The sequence below is a fragment of the Kogia breviceps genome, chromosome 2, assembly GCF_026419965.1.
Source record: "Kogia breviceps isolate mKogBre1 chromosome 2, mKogBre1 haplotype 1, whole genome shotgun sequence".
In the NCBI taxonomy this organism is placed as follows: Eukaryota; Metazoa; Chordata; class Mammalia; order Artiodactyla; family Physeteridae; genus Kogia; species Kogia breviceps.
In genome coordinates this window covers 192,904,956-192,921,744 of record NC_081311.1, presented here as the reverse complement: position 1 = coordinate 192,921,744, position 16,789 = coordinate 192,904,956, and the positions used below count along the sequence as shown (strand labels likewise).

The 16,789-nt window shown below is 45.9% G+C and overlaps 1 protein-coding gene and 1 long non-coding RNA gene across 11 annotated transcripts in view; one reads left to right on the top strand and one right to left on the bottom strand.

Moving 5' to 3' along the window:
- The window catches only part of SP110 (SP110 nuclear body protein), a 49,233-nt gene that overhangs the window by 4,002 nt on the left and 28,442 nt on the right, over window positions 1–16,789 (top strand). For 6 of the 10 annotated variants that reach the window (XM_067027133.1, XM_067027131.1, XM_067027130.1 and 3 more), the window contains exons 3-10: window positions 494–662; window positions 3,024–3,290; window positions 4,713–4,796; window positions 6,981–7,058; window positions 9,331–9,399; window positions 11,576–11,722; window positions 13,501–13,587; window positions 14,647–14,700. In XM_067027133.1, coding sequence (XP_066883234.1) covers window positions 494–662; window positions 3,024–3,290; window positions 4,713–4,796; window positions 6,981–7,058; window positions 9,331–9,399; window positions 11,576–11,722; window positions 13,501–13,587; window positions 14,647–14,700 — 955 coding nt within the window. The remainder of the gene's footprint in view (window positions 1–493; window positions 663–3,023; window positions 3,291–4,712; window positions 4,797–6,980; window positions 7,059–9,330; window positions 9,400–11,575; window positions 11,723–13,500; window positions 13,588–14,646; window positions 14,701–16,789) is intronic. The other 4 variants (XM_067027134.1, XM_067027132.1, XM_067027129.1 and 1 more) reach the window with 3 other exon arrangements.
- LOC136793634 (uncharacterized) overlaps window positions 14,736–16,789 on the bottom strand; it is a 69,566-nt gene continuing 67,512 nt past the window's right edge. The window contains exon 7 of the long non-coding RNA XR_010839242.1: window positions 14,736–16,441. This is a non-coding gene — a long non-coding RNA (uncharacterized lncRNA). The remainder of the gene's footprint in view (window positions 16,442–16,789) is intronic.

Genomic DNA, 16,789 nt, shown 5'->3' with positions numbered 1-16,789 from the left:
GCCAACCTCTCATCAGGGGGACTTCTCTGATTTCCCATTTAGGCCATTTCAAGTCCAAGAGAGAAGGAAAGAGAGAGCAGAGGCTAACAAGCAATGCACAGAATTGCCACTGGTGACCAACTCTTAGGTCCATTGCTGAAGAGTCCTGCCCAAAGCCTTGGAGAAGTACACAGTAGCAGCCTTTGACTCCACTTTCCTTCCTTAACATTTCTCTCTTCCCTCAAATATACCTAAAATAAGGTTCACAAGAGCCTTATTTTCACGAATGCTGAATTCCTATGACTAACCATCCAAATATATATGAAGCTCCAAAAGTAAACATGCGGAACTGTGATTTCTCTCTGTTACAGAATTTGACTATTGACATTTTGCACGAAATGCCTCCTTAGGAGAGCAAAATCACTTTCTTACAGCTTAGAAAACCACAAATGTGTAATCAATCTCCATTCCATTTCATAATCGTTTATAATAACCCTTTGCTCTGCTTTTTAAGGAATCTCTGGAAGCCTGTAGAAATCTGGTCCCTTTATCCAGGGTCGTGTACAACATCCTCACTCAGGTGGAGACCACGTTCAGTCTGTCATTTCTGCAGATGTTGTTCAGCCGAATAAACCTGAGTGAATACCCCAACTTGATGATGACTTTCAAGAGCTTCAAAAGGGGTATGAGGCTTCTTGAGTAACTTTGGGGCTATAGAAACATGATAGAAGTTGCTACGCTAAAAGTTTGGGCTGGTTTTCTGCCTGGTGGAATATGCACTTGAACTGCCCACTTTCTCTTTGGGAAGAGATGGACCATTCTCTCTCACGAGTGTGACAGGAAAAGCAGCCCCTGGCCCTGATTCTTTAAGATGAATTTCTAGAGGACACAAACATTTCTGTCTTACCTGTTCTATGAGTAGGGGGGAAATTGTACAATGTAGCATCCTGGACAGTCTCTAGGGAAGGGAATGCATAAAGTGACAGAGACCAAGTCTGACAGAAGGACAGGGAGAGCTAGAGAGGGAGAGAAATGGATAGGGATGGATAATAGTATCTTTTTTTTGGAAGTATGATTGATATACAATGTTGTGTTAGTCTCAGGTGTACAGCAAAGTGACTCAGATATATATATATATATATATATATATATATATATATATATATATCCTTTTTCAGATTCTTTTCCATTATAGATTATTGTAAGATATTGAGTATAGTTCCCTGTGCTACATAGTAGGTCCTTGTTGTTGTTAGTTTGTTTTGTTTTGGTTAGGTTGGGGTTTTGTTTGTTTGTTTTCTGAGTGCTTACTATGTGCTAGGCATTATCCCAGGCACTTTGTATGATTATCTTATGTCATCTTTAAAACAATCCTATGAAGTCATTATTATCCCCACATGACACATAGGGAAATTAAGGCTCAGAATAACTTTCTCAAAGTTACTTGTCTGTTAAGTGCAGAGCCAAGAGTCCTACTTGGGTCTCCTAATACCAGGTTCCAAGATTATGATCACTATTTTAAACTAGGACAGCTGGAGGGCAGATTGTAAAGCTAGAGGAGGGAAGAAAGGTAGCTAAAGAGGAAGGAAGGGGAATTGTGGACATAGAGATAGAAAGAGAGTATGAGAAAGAAGTAGAGAATGAAGTTCCTTGAGGCAAGAGAAAGAGCTGAATAAGTAAAGGAGTATAAAAGGAGCAATGACATTGCTGGGAAGAAAGTAGCAAGTGTAAGAGGAGCGGGCAGTAAAATCACTTAGTTTAGTCAAAGTACGTGGTTCATTTACCTGAGAACAACAAGGGAAGGACCAGTAGATCACACTGAATTGTGACATTCTTATTAGTGGAGTCACCACTGTTGACAGCTCTTCATCTGGTCTTTGACATTTTCCCATTAAGAGGCTCCTCCTCGGGCTTCCCTGGTGGCGCCGTGGTTGAGAGTCTGCCTGCCGATGCGGGGGACGCGGGTTCGTGCCCCGGTCCGGGAAGATCCCACGTGCCGCGGAGCGGCTGGGCCCGTGAGCCGTGGCCGCTGAGCCTGCGCGTCCGGAGCCTGTGCTCCGCAGCGGGAGAGGCCACAACAGTGAGAGGCCCGCGGACTGCAAAAAAAAAAAAAAGAGGCTCCTCCTCAAAAGGAGAAATGATTCCTTGAGCTAAAGGAGCAGCAAAAGAGAAGAGTCCTCCCCCAGGCAGGCACAGCTCTTAGCAGGATCAGGGCAGTGCTGGGAGAAATATGTGCTCAAAGACCAGGCTAAGTAAATCTAAGAGTCAGAGGGACCCACACACTGATAGGTACCTCCAACCCACCCCACACCCCCGGCCTGCTGAGCTCAAGCATCTTTCTGGATCCAACTCTGTGATTTTGCTCTGGGACCTTCTCCAAAATCCGGCCTTACTTTCCTTTTTTTGTTCACTGGTTGAGACAACTTTACTTCTGAAATAAATAGAGTAGAATCATAAAAGAAACCCGACCCTGGCCTTGCAGGGGAACGGCATGCAGAAAGCCCAGGGCCTGGGGTATTGGGGATGGGAGAGAAGTTTGGTGTGGCCAGATCACAGGGTGCAAGGTGAGAAGGCATGGAAACTGAGTCTGCAGAAATGAGCAGAAACCACAATATAGAGGTCCTAATACACTGTGCGAAGGAATTTATATTGTCTCTTATTTGCTCCCGGGAGGTGTGAGATATTTATTTCTTAAAACAAGGAAGACATTTAACATTATAGCATTGTACGTGATTGTCTAAATTCTGAAGGCAAAACTAAAGAAAGTAAATCCCTGGATACAAAGTCAATCTCAACTTCATGTGTGAAACCACTGTGGTATGAGATCAGAGGTTAGAAGCAGTTGTTATAGCACTAAATGTTCAAATCAAAGAAAGAAAATCTAAAGGGGCCACAAATGGCCGATGATGATGATGACTCAGTTCTACACACCTGTGAGAGAGTGACAGACTCCACCCCCTTGTCCTATTGAACGTCAAGTAGAAAGAAATCCCCTTCTCCAAATAATTCTGAGGTACTAATGTGTGATCCTTCACCAATCCCAGTTGTCATTTCCAACGGAGGGGGGAGCAGAATCTCAACGATCCCTCTGGAAGCCGCAGCCGACCCAGTAGGAAGTAGCTCCCTCTGGGCACTGCTGCCGCTGTCCACCTGCCAACACCCCCCATCGAGCAGCCCGCCCTGCTCACCCAGTGTTGGCGAGCCCGGAGCACCTGCCCAGCCCGGCGCCGAGATCCTGCACAAGCAGCCCAGCCCTGCTGGCCTCACCGTGGCTCTCCCCGGAATCATCCAGGAAGGAAGCCTCACTCCGGGTGAGAAATAGACCCTGTCCAACACCTGTGCAGCCCCAGCCTAGGATGCCTGTGGCCCTAGAACCTCAGGGTCCTGTCTTTTTGATCTACTCCTTCCCCGTGCACGCACCACCATACACAGCTCTTTCCAAGAAGGATTGTGGGCACTGCCAGGGGCCTGGGTAAGCCCCAGAACCCAGAACACCTGCTTCTCACCCCTTGAACACCCCAACCCTCTGCCCTTTGGCCCTTGGTACTCTGCCTGCCCCTGACATTTTTTCCACTCTCCTCCCTGACACCCTGTCCCTGTAACCTGTGATTTTTCTTCTTGTCTTCAATGACCAATGACAACTTGACATCACAAGTAAGTGATGAAAATTCACAAGAGATGCCCAAGCTACCCTGTCCCCGTTCAGGCAGTGTTGCTTGGGGCCGACTTGCCCAGCTCAAGGTGGCTGTGAAGGGAGGACACACACCTACGAGCCAAGAGGGCTGTGGCAGGAGCCCCAGGAAAAAGAACTGGGAGTGACAAGGTCAAAAACGAGAGGGGGGCCGACGCACCAACACAGCTCAGGACCTCTTGTCAGGGATGCCGTCACAGCCACTTGGACGCTGTCACGTCCAAGAGCCCCGTCAAACCAACACTCAAAACACACTGTTCTGAACTGAAAAGTAACTTATGCAACACACCCACCCTCAGGGCTTACCGACTGCTCACCCTCTGATTACAGGGACCTTTCAGTTTCAACCATATTCATTTTTATATGGTTTGGAGGTTATTGAAATTATTTGAAAAGATGATTAAATGTTCAAAGGTTGCTGGACCTGATTAGCTTCTAAAATTGTGTCATTTATCTCCCCCAACCATCAGGATAAAGGACTCTGATTACATTAAATGTAACTGTGGAATATTATTGGCCTCTGTCAGAAATGATATCATGGGTTCTGAGCTCTCCGATACCGAGAATAAAGGGCCCTGTTTGGTCTGGAGGTTTTCTCCACCCATCTAAAAAATACCATCCAAATAAGGTTAGCATAACCACGAAGCCAATAACAATGGAAGAGTCCATCTTCTAGATTTTCAAAGGAAAAAAAAACAGTGCCTGTGTTATTAAACCAGTAAGTGATTGATTGAAAGGAAATGATTGGGGAATTCCCTGGCAGTCCAGTGGTTAAAATTTGGCACTTTCACAGCAACAGGCCCAGGTTCGATCCCTTTTTGGGGAACTAAGATTCCGCAAGCCACACAACACAGCCAGAAAAGAAAAAAAGAAAGAAAGAAGGGAAATGTTCCCTGTGCCCCTCTACCCCACCCTCGAGGGACCCTGGTGTTTGGTTGGCCCATCATTTTTACCTGCTGGAATAGATTGTTCTTGTCCCTCCCACTTCTGGTTGCTGCTCTTGGGTCCTCGGATCTGAAATTCCTTTTCTTCCTCTCCTCAGTGTCCAGTGACAACCTGGTCCCCCAAATAAAAGATAAAGAAGACACTCAAGAGATGTCCTGCGCTCCATCAGGCCCCATGCCAGGTAATCTTGATTGGGACAACTTAGGCTCACCTTAGCTTTCGCATCTACCACGAGGAGATTTGGATCATGTTCAAATCATGTTCAAATGATCCATTTGGATCATCCATGCACAGGGCTCTCCTCTCCGCTCTCCATCACCATCCTGGCCCAGTCGTGCTGCTCACCCCGTCCTCAGGAGCTTGGAAAGGGAGAGCGAGTCCCTGGGGAGGGCCAGGGAGACAGGTCTGGGAAAGGTGGACTGGGAGGCGGCACTGAGGGCGAGGGACAGGAGCCCCACTAGTACTTGCCCAAGTGAAGCCAAATCCAGCCTCTATACCCAGACATCGAATTATATCTCGGAGACAGAGTTTGGGGTGAAGCAGAAAAGAATCGTTTTATTGCTTTGCCAGGCAGAGGGGGCCACAGCGGGTTAGTGCCCTCAAAACTGCGTGTCCCAACTGGGAGGGGGCGGTGAGAAGTTTCATAGTAATAGTTCAAAGGGGGCGTGATCAGCTCGTGGACCTTCTTCTGATTGGTTGGTGGGGAGGTAAGTGGGAGTCAGCATCCTCAACCTTCTGGCTTCAACTGGTCTGGGGTCTGTGTGCTTGTGGGCAGCATCCTGTTAACTTCTTCCACCGGGTGGGGCATTCAGTATCTGCAAAAACAGCTCAAAGCTACTCTTACGCATATCCCTTGAGGGGGAACCAGGACCCTGCCCCAAGGCTGCACTATTGTTTCTTTCACCCAGTCTGCCCTGGTCTCCACATCCCCTCCCTTCCCTAATTAGCATCTGTTTGAACCTGCTGGTTGGAACTCCGGGAAGGTCATGGAGGCCGAATGAAGCCTATTTCCTATAATCAAGAAATGGGGGGACACAGCAAGGCTTTTGTGCCTACGAGCCCCACAGTGTCCTGCTCAGTATCATGACCTGGACCCCAAACACCACTAAGGGGTCTGCAAAGGGAAAACATTCATCTGCCAGGAGGCAATGTGGTGGGAACCTTGGGGAAAGGACAAGGGGCTGAGTCATGGCAGGACTGTTTGACTCAGCCCCTCTCTGAGGCCACTTCAAGAAGGAAAATGTCCAAACTGCTGCATCAAAATGCACAGCAAACAAAAACACTGAATTGGTGCTCCAGACATGGATGTGGCCCTCATTCGCAGCCCTCACCCTGACTGGGGGGACTTTCACTTTCAACCCTCGTCATCTTTACATCATTTGGATTTTTAAGATATTTAAGTAACTTGAAATAAAACACATCATTTTATTTTATTTTATTTATTTATTTTTTTGCGTTATGCGGGCCTCTCACTGTTGTGGCCTCTCCCGCTGCAGAGCACAGGCTCCGGACGCGCAGGCTCAGCGGCCATGGCTCACGGGCCCAGCCGCTCCGCGGCATGTGGGATCTTCCCGGACCGGGGCACGAACCCGCGTCCCCTGCATCGGCAGGCGGACTCTCAACCACTGCGCCACCAGGGAAGCCCAAAACACATCATTTTAAAAGTCTAACGACTGCTTGCTAGCTGCCTCAGTTAGCTATTCCTATGTAAGATGGAATTTGAGACCGATCTCACAGCCTCTTGTAAACAAGGAAGTGACTGCCTTTTGTGAGATGGGTCTTTATCTGTCATGGCTTCAAGTGCTTCTGTCTTTCTTCGTGCAGCAAAAGCTGGAGGAACTTTGTATCTTCTTGCTGCTAGCAAGTGCTGGCAAGTACAAGCTGACCCCTGCTTGCTTCGACAGCAAATAGGTGGAAATACATAAGGCACTTCACCTCCTTCACTATTTCTCGAGATGAAATAATCACAGATACAGCAGTTTACAAAGATCACATCACAGACGTCGAAGCAATAGCATGTACTTTTCATGTGGCAAAAGCATTCAGACTCATCGTGGCCGCCAGAACTCAAGATCAGCACGCACACTAGCTGCTGAGAGCCTTTGGACTTCTCTTCCACTGAGAAAGGGAAACCTTTCTAAAGGGTTCAGACTGAGCCCTCCCCCTGCGGAGCAGTTGTTCACTGGTTCACTGTGATAATCACAAGTTGATCAAACCAAGGCAGAGCCAGGGAACCCTGGCCAGTCCCCAGCCCTGTGCTGCAGGTGCAGCCCAGAGCCTCCCTCTGGTTCCCCCACCAGTCTCCCTCCGCACTTTCTCGTCAGCCTGTTCTGAGTTCTAAAGTGAATTCCGTATTTTTTGTCAGTGATAAGAGATGATGGTCCTGAACAAAGTGACCCAGAGGAGCTCCGAGAGGCACCCAGGGCACCTCCCAGCAAGAAAGGTAAGGATTGCCTTTCTCGTGAAGATCTCAGGAGGGTGAATTGGGAGCTGCATCTTATCATAAGCACCCACTAGGTGATTTTTTTTTTTTTTTTTCCTGCGGTACGCAGGCCTCTCACTGCTGCGGCCCCTCCCGCCGCGGAGCACAGGCTCCGGACGCGCAGGCTCAGCGGCCACGGCTCACGGGCCCAGCCGCTCCGCGGCACGTGGGATCCTCCCGGACCGGGGCACGAACCCGTGTCCCCTGCATCGGCACGCGGACTCTCAACCACTGCGCCACCAGGGAAGCCACCCACTAGGTGTTTATAGCCATCATGCCCAATACAGTTTGTTTCCCATTCACTGCGTCTTCCTCTAAGGCCTTCATGAAAATTACAGGGAAACGAGAAGGCATTTAGGGCCACTGAAATATGCACCCACCGGAACTGTTTGTTCTGAAATCATCAAGGTCTTCTACACACACAGCTTCTTATAGGGTTAGTCACACTTCCCTCTTTAACTGAAAGTTGGTTCTCCAAGAGGGTTCTGCTTCCTCTTAAGACAAGGCTGCATGTTTTCTGCTACCACTCACCCCATGGCTGAAGGCAGCTTGGATGCCACGCCTTGCTACACGCTGCCCCACCCGGCCCCTTGCTCCCCAAGCCCTCCTTTGAGGCTTAGCCATTCAAGTGAAATGCTCACTCCCTTTTCATCGCTATCGTCTGTTGACTTCCCCACTGCTCCCTGGAAGAACTCAAGGCTGACTTAGAGTCTTTCTGTCACTTCAAGTCCTGCCATCATCCTGGACATCTTCAAGGTACATGTGGATAACAGACACGTCCAATATTCTGGCCTCTCAAATCCTGCTTATTTCCAGCGACCTTTTCTCCCCACCCATTCTTGCCCTCCCGAACCCAAAGGTGATCCACAGGCCTTTTCGTCATTTAAACCTGGCTCAACTTCCCAATAGTTAATTTGAGATTTCCTTTTTTTTTTTTTTTTTTTTTTGACACTTAATGCTTGAAATTGGCTCCTTCTATAATTGTTGCTCAACTTCTGATCTCTCCTTCTCAGCCTGATCTATAAAAATGAATTCAGAAATATCCCTCCCTGGGCTTCCCTGGTGGCTCAGTGGTTGAGAGTCCGCCTGCCGATGCGGGGGACGCGGGTCTGTGCCCTGGTCCGGGGGGGATCCCGCTTGCCGTGGAGTGGCTGGGCCCGTGAGCCATGGCCGCTGAGCCTGCACGTCTGGAGCCTGTGCTCCGCAACGGGAGAGGCCACAGCAGTGAGAGCCTGCGTACCGCAAAAAAAAAAAAAAAATCCCTCCCTCTGATTTCTTCCTTACAATTTGTTTCCTCTGCAGCTGTCCTTCAGTCCCATTTGGGTGACCAGTCCACTGGCCTTTCGCTTCTCCAATCCATCATCTGCATTTCTTTCATGACGCTTCTTGCCAGTTCAGAGTTGAAGATCCATTGTTTCGGTAACCTTCTGCTATCTTCACCTGCCTTGCCTCTCTGTCTTTTCCTAGAACTCTCCGGCAGATGTTCGAGGAAACTGTTGCCTGCCTCCTGCACACTGCGTTTGAAATCAGGCACTGCTGGGGAGTGGTGCACAGCTCAGCAGTGCGTACCCACTGTGTCGTCACGATTCCAGCACAAATGATCCCTCCACCCTGTGTCACGGCTCCACTTCCTGTGACAATCCTTTCAAACCTTGAGCAATTTTTTCCAAACCTCTGATGCCTCACTGCCCCCTTTTTTGCATAACAGATGACCTTTCCTCCTGTTTCGTAGAAAAAATCAGATGGGAATTCCTTCACTTCCTGCTCCCACCCTGCAAACCCCAACTGCATCTTTCCTCTCCTTTCCAGTTCCTTCTTTTTCTCCAAGGCAATCCTTCCAACCTCTTCTGACAGTATCCATGGTCCCTTCTCTTCCCTGAGAATTCAGCGTCTCCCTCTCCCAAGGACATTCATTCAACCAACGCCCAAGCCTGTCACAGTTCATAAAAGGAACTTTCTCTTGATCCTCATCTCACCTCGGCAGCCTCCATAGCTCTCCCCTCCGTTTCACAACCAAACTTCTAGAAATGAGTTACCTGAACTTATTGTGTCCATTTCTTCACTTCTCTCTCTCCTCTGCCACTTTAGAATTTCAGCATCACCTAAGGTCACCAATGACCTCCTGGCCACTGTGGTTTGAGGACCCAAAGTAAAAGCTAAAAATTGTTGACATATGAGGTTAGGAGATCAATGTTTGTAGCTATAAAAGATGATCTATATCTTTTCTTTTTAGGAAAGAAGAGAAAAAGAAGTATCTGGTTAACCTCAAAGAAGAGACACCAGAAAAAAAGACTCCCAAGAGGTAAGATGAGAGCACAAGAGGGGGCTGAAGGCTAGAGACAGCTCATCCTTGTCGGCCAAGATGTGGGATTTTATTCTAAATGCAATGGGGAGCCACTGAAGAGATCTACTCAGTGAAGTGACAGGATCCAGTTTTAAACGACGAGACCAATATTGGCGTTACATAAAGAATGAATTGGAAATAGAAAAGAATGGAAACAGGACAACCCCTTGGGGGGCAGGTGCCATGGGAGTTGACAGTAGCCTGGATTCAGATCTGGCAATGGAGATAGAAGAAGAGGGTCTATTCAAGATCAGTTGAAGGCAGAGTTGATAAGACTTGGTAAATTGGAAGCTGAGGATGAGAGAGAGAAATCAAGGTTTGCGCTTCCATTTCTGGCTTAAATGGCTGGGTGATGCCGTTGCTGAGAAAGGATGCAAATATATTGGGAGGAAATTCTTAGAATTCAATTTTTGACCTGCTCGTTTCTAGATTTTTGCTAACCTTCTATGCACGTGTGCCAGGTATGTGCTTTGTCAAGTACCGTGAGGCTCTGAGATGTTACCCCCTCTTGCAGAGTGATGTTCTTTATATACATAAATATTGCAGAAACACAAAGCACCTGGGTCAGGGAAAAGAATTCTTTATTGATATTCACAACCAGCTCAACACGGCAGCACTTTTCCCCCCACACTGCACACCCACCGGCTTGAGAAGACAGCTGATGAAATCTTTCTGTGTGGGTGGCAGACTATACCCTATAGACACAGGAGAAAGAATGATGGCTTTTCTGCCCTGTTTCTTTACAGAGCAAGGACAGCCATCCTCTCCTCCTGAAAAGAGAAAAAAATTTTTTTGCTGCTTTGCGATAAGGTTGAAAAGATCCAGGTCCTCACCCTAATTGAGGAGAATTTAAATACCTCTTTCCAAGAGGCAGAGAAACCCCAGGTGTCTCCACCTTTTACTAAAGATGTCTCCAAGTTCTGGGCTTCATCCCTGTTGACATGTAAACACCTAGGGATAGAGTGCTCCAGTATCCCTGGTACTTTGGCACTTAACCTAGGAACCTAGCCCTGGCTGTAACCCTTTGGCCATGTCAGGAGATGAGAAGTTTTATTACCTTGTTGGATTAAACAGCAGTTAACTAGCTACAGATTTATTTTCTATGGTATATGAAAAGTGAAATAATTCTAGGGAAAGTGAAAGCAAACATCCCCTATCTTTATACTGTATACACTTTTGTGTCTCAGGAGGCTCGGGCTTTTTACAGAAGCACTGAGAAATCAAGCAAACTTAATTTCCCCACAGTATGCCAATTTGGCACACTCAATAAAAAATCTGGTCCAAAGATGCAAGTATAAAGTTCATTGTCAAAATAAAGGGAGAAGAGGGGCTTCCCTGGTGGCGCAGTAGTTGAGAATCCGCCTGCCGATGCAGGAGACACGGGTTCGTGCCCCGGTCCGGGGGGATCCCACATGCCGTGGAGCAACTAAGCCCGTGAGCCATGGCCGCTGAGCCTGCGCGTCCGGAGCCTGTGCTCCGCAACGGAAGAGGCCACAACAGTGAGAGGCCCGTATACAGAAAAAAAAAAAAAAAAAAAAGGGAGAAGAGAACCCGAACGCTAACAACCCACCACCCCACTCACCTCCTGGCATGGCAGATCCTCTAGGCCCCAGCCTCACTCTCCATTGCAGGGCGCCTGCCTCTCAATTCTTTGACACCTTTCACTTTCCCTACTAGAGGCAGCCAGGGACCTCTGGATCTCTCCTGTCTCCTGTATCACACACAGGCCCTAGGGAGTGGAAAAGTGCTTTACGAGACTCCTCCTCTGCTGAAACAGACCATCTGGCCATAGTTACTTGGATGTGGCACTTTCTGGCGGCAGGGGTCTCAAGCCAGGAAACAGGAAATCAGCCGCAGTGCTCTGGGGTTCCCCCAAATTTATCTGATTGATTTCAAAGGGTTGCACGGAGAGTGAGAGCAGATGGTGAGTTTGTGGGCGGGGGAGGGGGAAAGAAAGGTGTACACAAGAAAAAATATATAATTACAGAGAAATAGCAGGAGAAAAGTGAGGCACAGGGGTATAGAGATCTTAAAGTGAGGGGACTGGGAGTGTGAAAAGGAGGTCATTGTTAGGGGGAGGAGGAGGGCCACTGGGACCCCAATGAAAACTATTCACAAATCACTGTTTGGCCAGGGGCGCCCTTACCTGGGCGTGGAATCCAAAAGACGCTCCAAGTGGTGGAGCAGGTGACTCACAGAGAGGACGACTCAACCAGGAACACAAAGGTCATGACGAGAGCAAGAAAGAGGACAGAATGTGCCCAAACGCCTGCACCAGAGGGTAAGGCTGGTGATGGCATTTGTCATCTGAATGCTCAGCGTGGGAGGGTCTCTCCTGCAGCCCCCAATAAACCAATTACCTATTACCATAAATAACATATTTTTATGAAAAAATAAATATATTTTTCAAATTAAAAAATTAGCTGAGTGGTATCATTGTACATTTTTGCAAATCTCTTTAATGTCTACCTTAATCAAAGATGGCTGGATTTTTAAAAAACAAAAAAACATTTTTTCACTATCTTTTCCATGTGCTTCCTTAATATTTTTGTATATATCTTCATTGTATTATATTGAAAGCTGAGAGGGAACATTTTTAATAGCATCAATCTATATCTTGTTAACAATTGCTTTCTATTTTTAAAGGTTCTTTTGAAATTTTTTTCTTTTTTTTAATTGAAGTATGTTTGATGTACAGTATTATGTTAATTTCAGGCACACTATATAGTGGTTTGACATTTGCATACACCGTGAAAGGATCACCACAGTAAGTCTAGTAAGAATCTGTCCCCATACAAAGTTATTACAATATTATTGACCTTATTTCTTATGCTGGATATTATATCCCCATAGCTTATTTATTTTATAACTGGATGTTTGTTTTAGGTTGGACAGAAAGTTTGTTCAGGTATTTCCTTAACATCTTACAGGAAACCTGAACAAACTTTTTGGCCAGCCCAATACCTCTTAATCTCCTTTACCTATTCCCCGCTCCACCACCTCCACCATCAAGGACAGCTGGGCTCTTATCCCTGCTTCTGTATTCAGTCAGTTGTGATTTGCTGCTTTGGTTGAAGCATAGGAAGAAAATCCAGCCTCACACAGATCTGTAGCTGAAAAAGGTGGAGTATTTTAACAGTCTTTTGAGATATCTGTGGATATTCACTTTTGATACTACACCAAAACTCAACAAGGGATAATTTCTTAAAGGTTAGTTGTAACATAGAGTCTGAGACCATAATATACTCCGTTGTAATAAAATGTCTTATGCTGTCTTGTGTTTTGAGTGGATCTTCTACTCATGCCAGATTTTATAATATCATAAGCAATTAGAAAATTTTGGTTCACTTAATTTTCCAGTGACCTTGCAACTCAAACAATCACTTGAGTATTAGTCTCGAGACATGGTACTTCAAGATGCAGCAAACTGCTTTACATGTTCTACCCAGTTTTTTACATATGCTATTAAAAAGATGTATCCTTCAGGGTAGAAATTTAATTAAATTAATAATTTTAACCGTTTCATCAAGAACATTCTTAAATGGAGCTGGCTTTTTTTTCCCCATGTTGAGTAAATGGTAGTGAAGAATGCAAAGCCACCTTCTAAGGTTCGGGGACATTGCTTTGATTTGTACCGAGGCACCAGCATTTTTACCTGCCATGGCTCTTGCTTCATCTGTGCAAAAGTCAACATAGCAAAAAAAGGCAAAGAACATCTAATTATAAAAACAATTCCGACTTTGAAGATCTCCTGAAAGTGTTGCCTGGACTCCCCGAAACCCTTGGTCCAGGGGCTCAGATGACCGCCCACCCCCCCTGGACATTCCATTAGTGGAGGAACCACTGCTGACCAGCTTGCTCTGCTGCTGCCCTGAGTGGCAGATAGGACCAGCGGTAGAATTACTCTCAGGAGGTAGTCGCAGGGTCTCATCAGGACTGGAACCTCCAGCCTTCGGCTCCAGAGTGTGCAAGGTCCTTCCTGGGTCTCTGGGAGATTCCGCATGGACTTTCCAGAGGGCATTTACTGAGATATAAGATGAATGTTGTTTCTTTTTTCAGAGGTCAGTGATGACACTTCAGAGATGGATGAAGGAAAGAGACCCCAGGAGCCACCCAGCACACCACCAAGACTCACCCACGGTAAAGGTGAGGGACTGCAAGTCTCTCAGTATGGTCATCAGGAACCCAAACTTAGAGCTGTTTTACTCTGAGTCAGAGTTTCTCAGCCTTTTTTTCAGTATCACTGCTCCAGGGAGCCCATTTAGATATTTTTTTCTAATCATGAACCCTACCCCCCAGGATATTTCAACACCACAAGTATATTATATATCCATTTCTGCACTGGATATATTTATTTGTGCCTTATACGTAAAAAGAGTAAGTTTTTTCACCCCCAAGAACCAATTTGGGGGCAACTTCCCACTGCCATGCTCTAAGTATATTCATGGTACTTCATTGCAGTGCCAAGCCATCCAGGTTTTTCCTAAGATCCCAACCTCCATGTTTCTCACATGACCTTTCTGTGAAAATTGAGATGAGAACAGCTCGTCATAAACACAGATGTAATACTATGACTGAACACGAGCATCTGACGTTGTTGTGGGCGTACGCGGGAAAAACGGTGCACGTCCATTCACCCCTCAGCATGGCTACTGTCACTCACGTTTTTACTGTTATCCTTGGAGAGAAAAGAAAAGCAGAGCATTCTTCTGTTTGCTGGTAATTCAGTCACTGTGTCACACCTTCACAGAACTCCCACAGAACAAATGTGACTTTCAAATGACAAATATCTAAATACTGTCAGAAAGAATGAATGACACTTGACCGTATTAAAATACAAACTATCATTTTTAACAAGTTTTTCCTGCATTACACTGACTCATACAATGTATATTTCTAATTTTATCCTGAATAATATATTTTATTTTCACAGCCACCTTTGGAGAAAGTTGAATGATTTATTCAAATTTGAGATGTAAAGGATTAATGGGTTTTCCCAAGATCCTGTGGATAAAGGCTGGCTGGCACAGAACTAGCATCTTGGTCCCTAGAACCTTCTTCAGGAACCATCATTCTCCTTTATAATGAAAGGGATAGAAATAATACTGCCAAAGCTTTACCAACTCAGTATTGTCTGTAATGAATGTGGTCACAAAACATAAAGGTTGCTTATTTAAAAATCACTTTCTTTCTCATACCTTCTAGATCCCATGGATAAGGGAAGCGAACTGTCTTTGGGAAAATCTCCTGGGGAAAAACGTAAGTGTAAAGAACTTATCTGGTCTCTATTAGGGTGGGTTTGATATTCTTTTTATTGGTTTTTATGCCCTTCAGGCTACAAAAGACATCTAAGCCAGAAAAAGATGTGTGCTTTTTTACAGATGTGTGCTTTTTTCAACATAGCAATTTTTTTCATACTATAAAAGCAATATGCTGTAGCCTTTGAAATTAGCTTGCTGTGTGTGACGGAGAACCGCATCATCTCCCCAAAAATAGTGGCTGAAATTAGAGAGCTTCTTTCTCTCTCGTACAGAAGTAGGTGGTCAGGGCTCGTGCCACATGCAGCTCATCTTGGCTGTTACTCCCTCAGCCTCAGCATGCAGCATCCCCCTCACTGGGGTCCAGCCAGCAAGTGTGCATTCCATCCAAAGGAAAGAGGCAAGGTCAAGGAGAGGCATGCCTCCTCTCCCGAAGGACACTATCTGTATGTTGCATTTAGTAATTGTGACCATGTCACTGCCAGGACTAGTTACATGGTCACACCTGACTGCAAAGGAGGCTGGGTAACGCAGTCTTTATTTTAGAAGGACAAGTACCCAGGCTCGAAATCAGCAGCTTTACTACTAAGGAAAAGGAAAGAACGGAGAAAGAGGAACGACCAGCCCTGCACACTGTGTGGTGGGTGGTACCGCCACTCTCCACTATTTCCAGTTCTCCTCCCCTTCCCAGACACTTGGAAAGCTGCATTTCCCAGCTCCTTGCAGGAGACAGGGCCATGATACTAGTTCTCACCAAGGAGCTGGTAGGATGGGTGTCACTCCTGAGTCAAAACACGTGAGATACTGCTTAGCTCTTCACACTTTCTTCCCCTGATTGTAGAAGCGTGTGCAAGAGGGAGGTCGCAAAAGGCCAAGCAGTGTGGATCTCAGCACCACTCATAGCGGACAGCTGCCCTGGAGACCCCCCTCTATGTCCTGCAGAGAACTCTGCATGACGGAGAAATACACTGTTGTATGTTAAGCCACCAAGATCTGGTTTCGCTTGTACTGCAGCATAGCCTCTCCTGCCCTGCCCGATACAATGTTCCTCATAAAATCTGCAAACAGTACAGAAAGTTATTAATCAGGAATTTAAATACCTATTTAATCTCCTTCCCCCACCTTATTTTTATACCTTAAAAAAACACATACATTCTCATATATATGTATTCTTTATATGTATACATTCTTTATGTATCTATATACATGCTCAAACTACCTAGTCCATCCTATAAACACTTTTAAACACCTTTTTCATTATTGTGTGATTAACAATTTGTTTCAGTAATAACCTATTGGTAGTAAGTTAGGCTATATCCAATTGTTATCTGAAAATAGAAATCATATCGTGTGTGTTGGTATCTTTGCACACTTGTCCAGTAACTTCCTCAGAATTAATTTCTAAATGAGAGTTTACTTGGTTAGAGTCTATATATCTTAAATTTCATATTTGTTACCAAACTGTTCTCCAGAAAACGTATTTGTTTACATTTCCTTTAATAACACATGAGTGTTCATTAACTACATCTTCCTCAACCCAGACATGAGAAAACTTTTTAAAAGTTTGGATATAATTAAAACTAAACAATGCATTTTCAGGAGATTGTTGGTGGTCTAAAGATGCTTTTTAGGGACGTCCCTGGCGGTCCAGTGGTTAAGACTTCGCTTTCCAGTGCAGGGGGTGCGGGTTCGATCCCTTGTTGGGGAGCTAAGATCCCACATGCCTCGGGGCCAAAAAAACCCTAAAACATAAAACAGAAGCAATATTGTAACAAATTGAACAACGATGTTTAAAAAAATGGTCCACATCAAAAAGAACTTTTAGGGCTTCCCTGGTGGCGCAGTGGTTGAGAATCCGCCTGCCGATGCAGGGGACGCGGGCTCGTGCCGCGGTCCGGGAAGATCCCACATGCCGAGGAGCAGCTGGGCCCGTGAGCCATGGCCGCTGAGCCTGCGCATCCGGAGCCTGTGTTCTGCAACGGGAGAGGCCACGACAGTGAGAGGCCTGTATACCGCAAAAGTAAATAAATAAAAAGAGACAACCCAATTGGCTTGATCATTTAAAAAAAAAAAAAAAAGAACTTTTAAAA